The sequence below is a fragment of the Liolophura sinensis genome, chromosome 8, assembly GCF_032854445.1.
Source record: "Liolophura sinensis isolate JHLJ2023 chromosome 8, CUHK_Ljap_v2, whole genome shotgun sequence".
Lineage (NCBI taxonomy): Eukaryota > Metazoa > Mollusca > Polyplacophora > Chitonida > Chitonidae > Liolophura > Liolophura sinensis.
In genome coordinates, this window is record NC_088302.1 from 52,904,666 (window position 1) to 52,920,238 (window position 15,573).

Genomic DNA, 15,573 nt, shown 5'->3' on the forward strand with positions numbered 1-15,573 from the left:
TATGCTGTTTTTCATGGATTTGCATGTAAGATCTTAACTTTGAAAAGCTACTGTATGCACAGGAACATGCTCCACATGAAACGCAATGATCAACACTTTCCCCAAACTTCATGGATTTCAGGAAAACATAAAATCACCAGATAATCATAACATCATGAAGTAATCATGATATCGCCGAACAGATTTTATATCGTTAGATAACAAATGTTTAGCAATTACAAGCAGCTTGGATCTCCCAAAAGCCACATTCGTAAAATGGACTTTAAATTTTGGCGAATAAGAAACACGATTTTTAAACTGATCCCACCAAACATGCTTCTTACATATAAAATGAAATATATACATCAATAAGTTATACGCTAACAAACGTGCAACAGAAATGTCCTATCGTTAGCACACATTTTTTGGACTAGGAGTATATTTGAAACAAGGGATTTACAACGAGAATATTCCACCAGACATAGACCAAATTTAAGAAAAATTTTAATATTACTTTACCAGATCATTCCGGTATGGAGACAGTAAAGAAAGGTAGTATCGTAACTCACAGAATGTTTGCCTTTTGTCGTGGGCACGGTTTCTTCCTGACTATACTCTAGAGTAAGGGAGTTTGTACCTTTACTCCATATACATAACTCAAACGTTCCGTTCGTGTTCTCCGCCTTCTCCACATAAACATGGAAGGCTTTCAGGAGCCCGGAGCCCAAAAGGTGCTCCTGGTCGGCAATGGCGTAGGCGCGGTACGAGGCCATAGGCTGTGTGTACAAAGGCTCGTAGGTTTCATCAAACAGTAATCCATACTGCACCATCGTACCAGTAAGGGGAACACCTGTAAAAATGTTACATTTATTCATTTCATCTGTGTTCAACGCCAAACGATAACGTTTCATTCATACGATGACTGTCAGTTAATATGTGAAGAAAACTCGGTGAAGTGCCAGGAGTAAACTATCGATTTTTGGCAAATAACTGGCAAATCATCCCATATACAGATCTGCAGTCAAAATTTGCGACCTCTGTCACCAATCCCTTCTCGAACAGTGGAGACGGGAAGATTCTTTAAAGCCAACGATCAGTTAAAGTATACTTTTTAATTTGATGTATTTATTTATTTATTTAATTGGTTTTGTTCAATACTAACAGGTGACAGAGACTATTCTACAAGCTGTGAGTACAGATGCACGTATATTTCAGCAAACACCAACCACTGATTCCTATGAAACAGTTGCTGATTAAGCGATTTATAGAACCGGATTCACAAGGAATGGGGTCCACCAGCCCTGTACAAAGGGAAGCAAATCTTATAAAAGATAAAACAGCAGTGCCCTACTTAAATAACAATACCACTGATTTCAATACCAATACCAGTAATCATGAACGATAAAAGTTGACATTGTTATTCAAATAAATAGAGGGCATTGCTGTTATATCAGTTACAAGATTTGCTTGCCTTTGTAGAAGGCTGGCGAAACCCATTAAAATCACTGGATTCATTCTGTCATGAACGCTTTTTTGTTGGATTCTTTCAACCATCTAGTGAGAATCACTCGCATTCAGCACAGACCAGTTGTATTTATTTATTTATTTGATTGGTGATTTACGCCGTACTCAAGGATATTTCACCTATACGCCGGAGGGCAGCATTATTGTGGGTGGAAACCGGGCACAGCCCGGGGGGAAACCCACGACCATCCGCAGGTTGCTGTCAGACCTTCCCACGTACTGCCGGATAGGAAGCCAGCATGAGCTGGACTTGAACTCACAGCGACCGCATTGGTCAGATTAGTTGTAGAAATGCCGCTTACCAGCAGATAGCACCAAGGGGAGACAATTCACCGATATCAGAACACGGATCCACAGAGATCGTATCATCTGAAAACACACTCAAAATCATCTCATTTGTTATAATCACAATGTGACCATCAACCGGACTATAATTTATGTTCAGCCAGGTCTGTAGTAGAATGACCCAAAAAGTAAATTAAGAAAACAGTTAATACATTCTTTATATGGCTCTTCTGAGTTCCCGACATTGGTTACTAAGTTCTGGTTCGGCACACTTCGCCCAATTCAACCCTGCCCTCTTCAAATTAATCCGGTAAGAGTAAACCAAACTTCAGCTGCAGAGACTGATGCTCAACCAACTACTTGGGTTAAAATGCACCAAATCCCTTGGATACATCAGTCTTCGATCTGTAGAGCTGACTTTCTGTACTGGTTGTGAGAATCTGTGTAAACAGGTAGCTGTGCCCACAAAGTATTCAAACACAAACTAAGGGATCAATGTCAGGCTGGTTAAATTTGTTTTCAGAGCTCTTTAGACAAAGTAAAGCCCTCTCCACTGAAGTTTGCTTCTAGCATCATAAAGTTTGAATTACACTGAAAAATATTCCAGAAGAATGCGAAAATAAAGTAGAATACATATATCGAACGACACGCTTATTTCTGATCGTGATAGTTGAAATCAACACCCAACTCCATCCCCTCCCCTCCCCTCCCCTCCCCTCCCTACCATAAACCTCCACCTCTCAGCGTGGGGTTTGTAAACACAAACAAATATTTATGTTCCGATTAATCCACTAGAAACCCTAATGACGTGGCTATGTGTGTTCACAATGACACACCAGCTATCTTGATAACATCGAAAGAACCAAAGACATCGGACAGCATCGACGCAAATTAACCTCCAGGACAGCCTTACCTACACCGGGATTCTCTTGATTTACAGAGCTCCGGATGTCTGCTCCATTTTTGGCACTTGCTTTATTATACATACAGTTTAGTAGCCAAACACTTACATTGGATCAATATGCCTGAACATATCGGTGCTGTTACTAAAGCACCTCAGGTAATGTTCAACGATCTCTACTCCACTTCTGCAGTACGTCTCCTTGTCCACTTTACACGAATTAGCGTGATCTGCGTTCTTGGTAAACAGAAATATTTTACGATGCATCACTGTCTACGTGCGGCGACATGAAACACGCTGTAGACGAAATGTTACTGATTCAAATTCAGGTAATCACATGACCCAACACTGATAGTACTTACGTAGACAACAGCTTGCCCTGACATCCTGAAGGTGAGGTGGTTGGGAGAGGTGGTTGGGAGAGATGGTTGTTCTGTGGTGTTTCTCACTCCCCGTGTTGTTTCCACAAAATCACTGTCAAACCAACCCTTGCTATGGCCCTTAACAGTGCTTGGCACTTGCCAACCAGCTCTATCCCCCGAGATGACCCGAAATATGGAAATGGGCGCGAACAATCCAGCCTACCCAGAATGCCGCTGCACGGTGTCCATCTTTGTCTAGTATCTCGTGTGTAACCGTCATATAAGACGACACTACATAACACGGTCTCGTGTGAAATAGGTACTATGGTCATTCAGATGACAAAGTACAAGTAAACAAAATAAGTATCTGGCTCACTTAAAAATTCTGCCTTTGAAAAAAATGCTGCAGTAGATTAGAAACATGAGTGAAGTAAGTTTTGAACAGTCCCCAGATTGGTGGAGTTTAGGTGGGGGATTTATTGTAAAGTACATCAAAGTTAAACTAACCTGGTAAACCTTAAGCATAAATCTAATTGAGGGGACCTCCGTGGCTCAGTTGTTTAGCGCGCTAGCGCGGCGTAATGACCCAGAAGCCTCTCACCAATGCGGTGGCTGTGAGCTCAAGTCCAGCTCATGCTGGCTTCCTCTCCGGCCGTACGTGGGAAGGTCTTGCAGCAACCTGCGGATGGTCGTGGGTTTTAGAGGGTGTCAGTGAATGTATGTATTAATTCATTTATCGGTTATGAGACAGTCACTAAAAAGGATAGGGAGTTATTTGAATAAACACGAGTCCAGATGACAAACATGACATGTCAAAATTTGTTTTATCACTGTCTACCTTCCTACATGTATATATCTTTGATGTAGTTATTAATTTTCCTATACTTATAATCAATCTTTTTCTCAGGTATAGACGAGTGTTTGACTCTAAGAGGTGGTTCTGACCAGATCTGACTTCCTCTCCGGCCATACGTGGGAAGGTCTTCCAGCAACGTGCGGATGGTCGTGGGTTTCCCCCTGGCTCTGCCCGTTTTCCACCCACCGTAATGCTGGTCACCGTCGTATAAGTGAAATATTCTTGAGCACAGCGTAAAACACCAGTCAAATAAATAAATAAGTAAATAAATAAATAAATAAATAAATCTAATTGAACGACCGACGACAACACCTCCAAATTTTATCTCGCCTATCTGGAAAGTTGCCCTACCCGTCCTACCCATTTGTTTTTTTATATCGCAACGAAGACTTCTTTAGACCCTTCTGTCAGTCATAGTATTTTTTTACATTATTCATGACATCATGGATCAAAGGTGTCTTTTTTCAAAGTAGGTATACGAATTCTGAATAAAGTCTAGTCCGTATATGGTGTTTTTCTGAAGACAAAGAGGTCGTTGTAGTCCAGAGAGTTTCTGCGAAGACGGTGTCGTAGGTGTTGAAAAGCTCTTCATTCGATTAAGACAAAGAAGGCTTTAACGAAGACTGCACTTGTTAAAATCGTCGGTTTACCTAGAATATATTAATATAAGTCAGAATGAAACTTCTCTGGAGAATACGTTTGCCGAAATTGTGTTCAATTTGTAGTTGACAGATTTGTTGCTGGACGGCGGTTTAAATGCAAAATAATAGATTAATCATGAAATATGTCAGCCTAGACCCTCAGGACCTCATTAAGCCAAGCTGGAAACGTGACACCGGGGACGGACCAAGAGTACGACAAAACTGCTGTGTATCTATCCCTCGTTTTAACTACATCACGTCTATATACACATGGATTCTTTGTTCAGTCCGGCCTAGTCACTTCTTCAGGGGCTAATGGCACACCAGAAATGCTGAACAAGGCGCCTTGATTCGCAGAAATGTTATTTATTAGATCTGATACAGGTCCGTTTCTTTGCCACCTGCTTGATGGGGAAGTCAATGCCATACATTATTGATGGTGATCTGGGACAACCTGTAAAGACAACATTTATCTTTTCTGAAAGAAACCAGCTTGTGGGAAGATTATTGGGATTGAGGCGTGAATTCAGGAGAAGCGGAGTCATATATCGGGACCACGTGTAAAATTGCGCCTTGCACTGCATGTAATATACATAGTGGTTCCTTAAGTTTTCGAAGTTTGAACCACGCGCAGTTTTGCAGTACAAGCACTTCGGCTTCTTCCACCATAAGACTGAACGCTAACGTGGCTAAATAAATAAATAAATAAATAAATTAATTAATTAACTGAACCACTTCCGCCATGGCATTATGGACGTTCAATCCAGTTTCTCTCTTCCTCCTTTCTTCTTTCTGGATCACTTCGGTGGCTTAAAGTTGAGAGCGTCTGCTCGAAGTCGGGACACTAGGGATCAAACCCGGATCGGGTCATACCAAAGATTTTAAAAATGGTACTTGTTTCTGCCTTGCTTGGCACTCAGCGCCGTGCCACAAGAAGACACATTATACGCACACACTCTTCGTCGTCATATGACTGAAAAGTTGCTAAGTACGATGTAAAACCCGAAGCATTCATTCCTCTTTCTGAGTATCCTCGTGAGACCGAAGGAGAGCCTTTAAAACGGTACCCGTAATTAGGTCAAATTTTGTTCTTTATGAGGTGGTAGTACGCCCTCTAGGTGTTGTCTGTGAGAAGGTGGTATTACGCCCTTTAGGTGTTCTCTATGAGAAGGTGGTAGTACGCCCTTTAGTTGTTCTCTATGAGAAGGTGGTAGTACGCCCTTTAGGTGTTCTCTATGAGAAGGTGGTAGTACGCCATATAGGTGTTCTCTATGAGAAGGTGGTAGCACACCCTATAGGTTTTTTAAGTACATTTGCTGTGAGCAGTTTTTTCTGGAAGAGACTTCCAATGCAGTCCATGTGAAATTTTGGTAAACGTGTGTAAAATATACATATCTATATTTAAATTGAGATTTTAATTTGGTATCATGCACACGTTCACACGTTCTGTGAATGTATGTAAGTGTTGTTGTAGTCCCGGTGTTGAAAGCACAACTTAGCTGAGGTAAATTTTTTCACATTGTTCGGATTTCAAATGTCCTCCACAGATGTCCATCAGATGTCCATCTTACACTGGTAGCCTGAACATGTACGGGACAGTAGGTAACACTACCCTGTGATCTCAATGAAAACACACTCTATCTTCCTGGAATAATATGGAATGTTATTTGAAACCGTCAGGCTGTCAATAATTAATATCTGTTTCAAAAACTAACAAAGGTAAATAAATATTGTGGTGTTCTATTATTTTTACGGATGTAATACGTTTACTGTGTAACGCACACTGTTCGTTTCTACCAAATTGTTAGTCTATATGGCGTAGACCCTTCAAGCTAAAATCACGGCCTTGCAATATACTGTTCGCTGTTGCGAGATACACTGTAACGGCATAGAAAAATGGCAAGCACGTTGACTGATAGTAATACTGCAGTAGCAGTGTTTGTCAAGAGGTAGTGAGTGCTGGGGATTTAACGTATTTGTCAAGAGAAAAGCTGTCATATGACATATCTTTTTTTGTGCCCTTTTTAACATTTGTATGCGGCTGTATTAGTCTATTTGACTTTTACTATTTTATGCCAACCTTTTGACATTTGTGTACAGCTTAATCAAACCACCAATACTGTATAGCGTCATTGTATGAGCAAGCAAACATATTACACGAGATTCAACTGGGAACATAGCAATTTGGCTCAGATTTTATATTAATTGTAGCTGTTGTAGCTGTTGTCCCAAAGCGTAATATCTGTGGTAGGCTGAGGACAGCGTTCTAAAACGTATAAGTGATTGAGGTGGGAGGATGTTTTTTGTGCTTATTGAAGGTCGCAGTTCCAGGACATGCATACGCGTATTCGCCCGCTCTCATTGTTGTCGGAGAATTTGTAAGCTGTCGAAAATACTAGTGTGGTTGTCTGCGCAGCCTAAAGCTCGCTGAACACCACCTGTCTGCCACCAATTCTGTGTACATATCTCTGTACGTCATATGTGAGAAATCTTCTCGGTATCTCGGTAAAGATCTGTGGTCTACCCCGGCCATTCTGGTTTCCTGCACCCATGAAATTTTCCGCAATCGTAGAAGAGAATTCATAAGCATAACGTCACACAACAATTAAATGTCACACAACAATTAAACGTCACACAACAATTAAACGTCACAAAATAATTAAATGTCACACAACAATTAAACGTCACACAACATTTAAATGTCACACAGTAGATATACTGCTTCGCAGCGTTGGTGGACGTGAACCACACCTGGGCCCAGTTTTACAAAGTGGTGCGCGACATTTTTTATTGTGCATTTACCGTACGATATTTTGTACGTCACTATTACCCTATATTAGCCTTATGTGTGCGATTATCGTACATGTACGGCATCTTTAGAAACTGGGCCCAGGTTATCTCCCCATCTTGTTTCATGGTCAAAGCCATATCGGACTGAAGTTCAAAATTTTAATATTCTCCACTAAACAAATTATTTGAGACTAAATGCTCAGACACTATACCACCACTGTATAAAATCGGTGCTCAAAATGTCATCCATTTGATGCATATATTTAAGTTACATTACGGTTTTAGGCTAACACTTGCTATTGTTTTGTGAACAGCTCCCAAACTTGTGCCATATAAACTTCATCTGGTTGTACTCGATCCACGTTCATTTTTGGTAGCAGTTTAGATGAAAGCTTTTTACGCGCTATGTTCCCTTGGACAGAATGTTTGATAGATACAGAGTTTTTACGTTGAAGTCATTCAGCATTACTACAGTCAATACATGGACGTAAACTCGCCCTGTGTTAAATATAGAATATTGTCTTGGTGATAAAAGTATAATTGATGACATGTCTGTCTTTGATATTTAAAAAAGTATTTTCTAAGCAATCTAGAATAAAATCAGCTACAAATTCACCATTAAACTAGATTAATTTGAGGTAAGACTTTCCATTTTCGATGGTTTATTGTTGAGTTCATGCACAGCTTCACAAAGATGGACTTTTGTACTCTACTGACATTAAAAACAGGATATTGTGACTGGTTCGTTGCTTGTCTGGTTTGTTGGTAGAGTGGCTAGTGGAGCGACTGATTAAATGAACAGTAATGAATTAATGTAGGCGACGTCCTTCCTCCTGTCACTTTGTGATATGGACTGGTCAGTCAGCCAGCGGGCGTCAGTGACAGCCGTGACCAGAGCGATATGCAGAAATATACTGGATAGCCGTGCACACATTTTGGTTTCATATAAACCGATGAGAATGTGTATGGTTGTATTTTTTTCGCGTCTGAGGCATATACCTAGATACTCCTCTCCTCAACCTTTTGAGACAGTTCAGCAAGACAATCATTGTTTGATGGGTTCTTATAACAATGCTAAGATCAACAGTATATTGGTCTAGACATGGTGCTAAAAGTCGCCCGAATAAAGCCGAAGCACCCACTACTAACTGCATTTAATGTGCGGAAAAGGCATCGCACTAGCGTCATATCTGGAATTCAAAAACGTAAACCGTTCATAATTTTGACCAACTACATTTATCCTGAAGTAAAAACTACATGTTATTAGGTTCATTGGCGAGTTTCCCGTGCAATTCGTTGGCTATATAGTTCGTCACCTAATGCCATTTGATCAGACAATCTCATTTATACAGTATATATCACTCTGATATACCTGCCATTGGGTTGTGTCGATGTCATGGCATTTCCGAGCATGTATAATATGTATATTTATATTATATATATATATATATATATATATATATATATATATATATATATATATATATATATATATTCGGCAAGCTGTCTCAATCTAGTACCGTACACACAATATACTATCTGTCCTCAAATATTCTAGTAGTAAGACACAAAATATTCTGGTAGGGGCAAGGCTTTATTATCTATATTGTAGTCAGTATAATAGTCTGTCAGCAGTTAATATACACGCCAGTTAGTTCGACAAAGCTACGAGGGCTCAGGTGCGTTGACAAGCAGACAGGCGCGGCGCAGGCCTATTATTACACGCTTGTGGCAGCGTTGCATCCTATAAAGTTACGCCATGGCCAGGCAGAAAATAAAGGTATATCCCGTAGACCTAACTTATAACACCTCTCATTCGTGTGCTTGAAGCCTCTACCTTGGTTAGATGTCACAGTCAAAGTTAGTTGGGTGATATCGGACGGTGTCTCCACACAAAGGACAGGTTTTAATAACGACAAATTTATAATATCACATGAGCCTAGTTGGAACCTCAAACTAAGACCACCAAACATGACGTCAAAATCAGTTTTAGAATATAAGACTGGTCATTATTTTTCTCATGTTCTTATATTAAACACAAAAATGGCATTTCTGACAGAAATTTGAGTTCCCTGAATTCTCGGGTCCTGATTGAAAACAACCTACTAGGTTACAGGGAGAGTTAGGTACATTGCACGCTCATCTCTATACTTCATGTGGGAAGTATTATCTGTGTTATAGTGCCATGAGGCAGTGTCATTTACAAGAAAAGTTACTAAAAATGATTTACTAGGTTTTGTGAAAGTAGGCCATAATATTACACATCTGGAATTTACACCTGTTTTGAGGTTTATCTTTTTATTAGCCATCATATTCTAAATGAAATGTCTTTAAAATTTACATGTAAACCTGTCATGCAGAAATACTATTTTCACGAACTGCAGCAATATTTACTTATCTACCTTAGTGAAATATTTCTAAATCTTTTTTACCACAAACGAATATAAACCTATGTATAACATACTTTTCGGTTTGATATCATTCTTTCAAAACAAGCGTGTTTTAGATCTTTCCACACAGGGCTCTTCACATTGCTTGTATTACTACACCAAGCTAAAGCATTACTGACATCCTCTCCATTACTTTGCCAGACTGAACAGTTGTACAGGATCACTTATATCCCTTTTATTACCTTGCCACACTCTTAAGGGATGCAAACACGACAGGTACCACCTTTATTACCTTGCCAGACAGGTATGTTGCACAGCACCACTGATATCCCTTTTATTACCTTACCAGACTGCACTGTTGCACATCACCACTGATATCACTTTTATTACCTTACCAGACTGCACTGTTGCACAGCACCACTGATATCACTTTTATTACCTTACCAGACTGCACTGTTGCACTGCACCACTGATATCACTTTTATTGCCTTGCTAGATTGCACAGCACCACTGATATCTCTTTCATTACCTTGCCAGACTAAACTGTTGCACAGCACCAGTGATATCACCTTTATCACCTTGTTAGACTGCACTGTTGCACATCACCACTGATATCACTTTTATTACCTTGCCACACTGCACACTTGCACTGCACTAGTGATATCACCTTTATCGCCTTGCCAGACTGCACGGCTGCACAGCAACGCTGATGTCTTTTATTACCGGTCAAACTGAATTGTTGCAGATATCGCTACACAGAACGTTTACTTTATACCATTACCTTTTCTGGTTTGAGCTACCTGTAGCTGTAATCATGCTGGATCACAGCAAGTTATTTGTAAAAGATGAATGTTTTAATGCACACCGATGAAATATATTATGTTGTCTTGAAACAAATAAACCGTTGGCTATTGATTTTTTTTTTAATTTATTTTATTGTTGTTTAAGGTCGTACTTAAGAATTTTTTTCACTTTTGCTTTTATGAGCAGAGGAAAGATAAGAATCCGGGGGGGCGTCAGCCGCTTATACAGTCACCTAGGACCCACAGACAGTTAGAACGGGGGTTTCTACAAACACCGTGCCCATGGTCGGGGTTGAACGTATAAGCGTCGTGTGCCTCGTGTGTGCCTCGTGTAGCACGCGTAAGAATTTTTCACTTATACGACAACTGGCTTTTTTTGGTAGAGGGTGGGCTACGTGAGGAAACCGGAGTAACCCAAGGACCATCGCCAGACACTTCACAAGCATCTTGGCTTAAAATCACAGATGAATCAGCTAAAGCTGGATTTGAACACGCGACCTCATAGATCAAGAGGCTGATGGTCAAAGCAAGCCAGCGCTTTAACCCGAAGCGTAAAATAAAAACGTTTTAGGCAATCACTCCCTTACATGTGCTCTCACTACTGATATAGCTACAGCAGTTGACATCACATATTATTTACATTGCATGAATCCAGCTAATTTGTTTACCGTAAGTTGCATACAGCATCACAAATGGCGAACAATATGTTATAGATTCAGCAATAGTGACGGAAACTCCCCGGAGCAGCTGCCATGTGAAGGTGCTGTTCGCTTGACGTATCGTTCCGCTTTTGTATCACAGACCGGGAATCTGTTCATCTGGCTGTTAGCTAAAAGTCAAATTGCTATCTCGCTGCGTTGACCATACGGGTGACTGTTGACTACGGCTTCCATTTCATTTCCGAGCGCTCAAGTCATCATCACCCACGCGAAGTGCATGTCGGGAAGGTGTTGTCTGTCAAAACGCCATAGTCCCGTTGGGAAGGGTCGACTAACGTACTCCAGTTATTGAGCGATAAGTTTGTGATACGGACAGGTGTTTGTCATGTAAGCCACTCTCATGGAAGGACCCACGACTGGAGGATATTATGGGACAATCAACTTAAACTACTGTCTTTATAGGCCCGCCTGTCGAATACAGCGGAGTGGGGTTGCGAGAAAAAACTCAGAAAACTGAATTAGACTGGCGTTTGGGAAATTGACAAGTGACGAGGGGTCATCATCGTGTGGCGCCAGCAAAAACGGGCAGAAAGATAGAGCAAGGGTTGTAGTATGAATCTAGTGGTTCTAATCTCTCTATTCTGTTTCCAATATGTGGAATTAGCGGATAGTGACCATTTTACCAACGAATGGGTCGCCCATATAGAAGGTGGTGGAGAAGTTGCCAGCCGCGTGGCTCGTGACTTGGGATACCAACTTATAGAACCAGTAAGTCATTTGGATTGATTTGTAAATTTTATCACACTTGGTGTAAATATTTCGCTGACTCTCGTGTGTAATCACGACCAGGTCCTCTCTAACCTCTCTGTGTTAAGTTATCATATATGACATTGCACAGGCCTACCTATTCAAATTTTGATGCGGTGGTGGGCGAGATCGTAAGTGTTTCTAATACCAGTTAATTACACCTAGATACTGGTAGGCTGGTCGCTGACATTTTAGAAACACACAAATTAGCCGGCGCAGTAGTATATGTATGTATGTCAGTATGCTTTCGTCCCATTATACATAATGTGATAGGTTGGTGGAGACACAGTAGGTATACAAACGCCTAAATATATATATATATGGAATACTGTTCATTACTATATTGCTATAAGCTTTCCAACTGTTAGCGAGTTACATACACGTATATCTACTACAGAGTTGTGCCAAACGCCTGAAAACTGTATTTTCAGTAAAAGTGCGATTATATTTAATTAATACTGATGTGGATGCCATTAAGTAGTGTAGATAATAGCAGGGTTAATAGACAGTGTTAGAATTATATTCGCACATTTGTAATCATCGAAAGCAAAACTTAGAATTTTTATACTAAATATAGACACACTATACATCAACATAATAAGCAGGCTAGCTTTTGTTTGAGCCAATTTACCAGAAGTGTAATATTGGTTTATCAATTTAATAATCAACAGCTTTTTGGCGATAGAATCTGACTACGCATGGTATGCATGACAAATATCCTGACGTACGGCAACATGCAACTGGATCAGCCAGAGCTCGAACCTGCCATCTGCAATTTTGCTGTACATTCATACATATGGGTGGAAAAATTAAAATTCGTGAGCAATATTAGTTTTATCGAAATAGTTTTATTCAAATAACACAAATGAAATAGCAATCAAGTTTTTAAATTGGTGATTTTATATTTTGCTTTGAATCTTAAAGCTTAAAAGAAGGTGTAATTTTTTTATTTTGGTGTTATATTCTGACCGCCATGCCCGTAAAGGATCGAGGATTTTGTAGCCTTAGTTTCGGAGATTTTGGATTTCTCTGCCGAGTCTGCCTGTCGGTCATGCGCGGGCTGTGATACAGTGCATGTCGATGCTGGATTTCGTAAATAAATTTTACAATCCCCAATGCGCAATAATTGATGACTGATTCGGGCGGAAGGGGCGACTTTTCCGCTTGTACGTTGACAATGCTGAGCATCCATTTATACTCGTGAATATAGCAGAAAAGGCGAGCTGCAGCAGCGGAATGGGTATTAACTATAGAGGTGGATAATTGGTGTTCCCAGCACGCGGGCTTTTTGTTACCACACTGCATTACCACAGCTACATCAGGCCTGAACACGCATTTACCGGAATCTGTTGTACAGTATATAGCGCTTTCTAGGCTGACAGCAGCCTTTCACAAATGTCCACTAGTCACTACAACCCTTAATTGACTTCCTCATTACATAGGATGTGTATCTTGGAATTGTTAGCTAAATGGTCTGGTGTAAAACTTTTCAGCGGAATTATAAGTCATAACTTCATGAATTTCACTCTTTTGTGATTACCACGTGAATGCTTTCTCTTTCACTGTCACTTGAATTGCAGATTTATAGTTTGCATGACATCATGGTACGATAGGTATGACAGGTCCCGGCACTATTCACACTCCTCACCGATGATACGCGAAAAAATTTCCACCACTATTACCGACCATAGCTGGAGAATAAAGGATAAGTGTTTTCTGTTTAAAAACAAAAGTGGTCATGGATATCCTCCGGGTTGTGTCCGGTTTCCTTCCACCATAACACTGCACGCCTCGTATAAGTGAAATATTGTTACGTACGGTGATCAAATGAATAAATTAAAGACAAAAGGGCATGACATTTTGCACACATTTTTAAAATTTTTAGGTTCCATTCACTGTGCGCCACGTGGCAGTGTTTAACCTACCCCAGCAACGGGGGACATGCGCGAGGCCCACCCCAGCAACGGGGGACATGCGCGAGGCCCACCCCAGCAATGGGGAGACATGTACATAGTCCCCTTCCTTCAGCAATGGGGTACATGTGCGTAGTCTTTCCCAGCAATGTGGGGACATGCACGTAGTTCACCCCAGCAATGGGGGATATGCATTCCAGCAGTGAGAGGACATTATGTAGTTCCCCAACCCCGAGCAAGAGGAGACATGTGCGTAATCCACCGTAGTCCATTTTAGCAATGCATTACACTGGAAGGACATGGACGTAATCCATCCCAGCTATGGATTACACGACAGCAATGGGATACTCAACCCAGTCATGGGAGGATACGGGGTCAACCACAACAATAGAAAGATTTGTAGCCTAATCTAATGGGAGGGCATTTGGTCCTGTCCAACTATGGAACGACACGTAATCTACCCTTTACTAATGGGCGGACACGTGGTCCATACCCAGAAACGGAACGACACATAGTCTAACACCCCTCCCTTCCCAGAAAAAAGGATGCGTATAGTTCGCCCAAGAAGTGGAAGAATACGTAGTTTAACCCATACCAATGGACGAACACATGGGAAGGATAGGTAGTACACCCCAGCATTGCAGGTTGTACACCTCAACATTGCATGTGAGAATACGTAGTACACCACAGCATTGCATGTGAGGATACGTTGCACACCTCAGCATTGCATGTGAGAATACGTAGTACACCCCACCTTTGCATGTGAGGATACGTAGTACACCCCACCTTTGCATGTGAGGATACGTAGTAATCCCCAGCATTGCATGTGAGAATACGTAGTACACTCCAGCATTGCATCTGAGGATATGATGTACACCCATTGAAGGCCACCCGAACCCCAGCATTGCATGTGAGGATACGTAGTATACCCCAGCATTGCATGTGAGGATATGCTGTACACCCCAGCATTGCATATGAGGATACGTAGTACACCCCAGCATTGCATGTGAGAATACATAGTACACCCCACCAATGTATATCAGGATACCCCACACCCATGGAAGGGCACGTCCAACCCAACAGTCCGACTCTTGGTACGTCACTCCAGCTATCGGCAAAGCGAATCGGGAATTATACTCTTCACTGATAGATTAAACATTAATCAGTTGAGAAGTAAGAAAGACATTATATTCTCTTCTGAAACACATTTGATGATTGCTACTGTAGATGTTTAATGATTTCAAATCCATATGAACTAAAACATTTTGTAAACACATTAGTACTCTTCTAAGATAAGCGGCCAAAAATCGCATAGTAACTACCATGTTAACAATTAATTGATATATTTCATCAGCTACTTTCGAAAAGTTTAAATGCATTTTTCAGTTTGCTAAACTTATATACGAACAATGAATATATTTTGAACTGAATTCTGTTTTATTTTTCTACTTGTAGTTCATTTTCTTCGTGGCTAACTGAATTATACTATTAAAAATTTACTTTTAGTGATAGTTTTATTGGCTAAATGAACAGGGACTTCATGACAACTATTTATTGTCTTATAAACATTCATTAGAGACGTGAAGGCCAATTCTGCACTTAAACTCATGGCTTCAAATTAGATCCGATTGAGTATATTTAAGCATTCTTTATTCATTACACA

General features: G+C 40.6%; 2 protein-coding genes across 2 annotated transcripts in view; one reads left to right on the forward strand and one right to left on the reverse strand.

Annotated features, from left to right (window-relative positions):
* The window catches only part of LOC135473670 (fibrillin-3-like), a 40,523-nt gene extending 39,714 nt beyond the window's left edge, over window positions 1–809 (reverse strand). Inside the window, exon 1 of the mRNA XM_064753534.1 lies at window positions 549–809. Within this exon, the coding sequence (XP_064609604.1) occupies window positions 549–809 (261 nt within the window). The remainder of the gene's footprint in view (window positions 1–548) is intronic.
* Window positions 810–11,510: 10,701 nt separating this feature from the next.
* LOC135474085 (neuroendocrine convertase 1-like) overlaps window positions 11,511–15,573 on the forward strand; it is a 29,868-nt gene continuing 25,805 nt past the window's right edge. Inside the window, exon 1 of the mRNA XM_064754089.1 lies at window positions 11,511–11,958. Within this exon, the coding sequence (XP_064610159.1) occupies window positions 11,803–11,958 (156 nt within the window). The 5' untranslated portion in view covers window positions 11,511–11,802. The remainder of the gene's footprint in view (window positions 11,959–15,573) is intronic.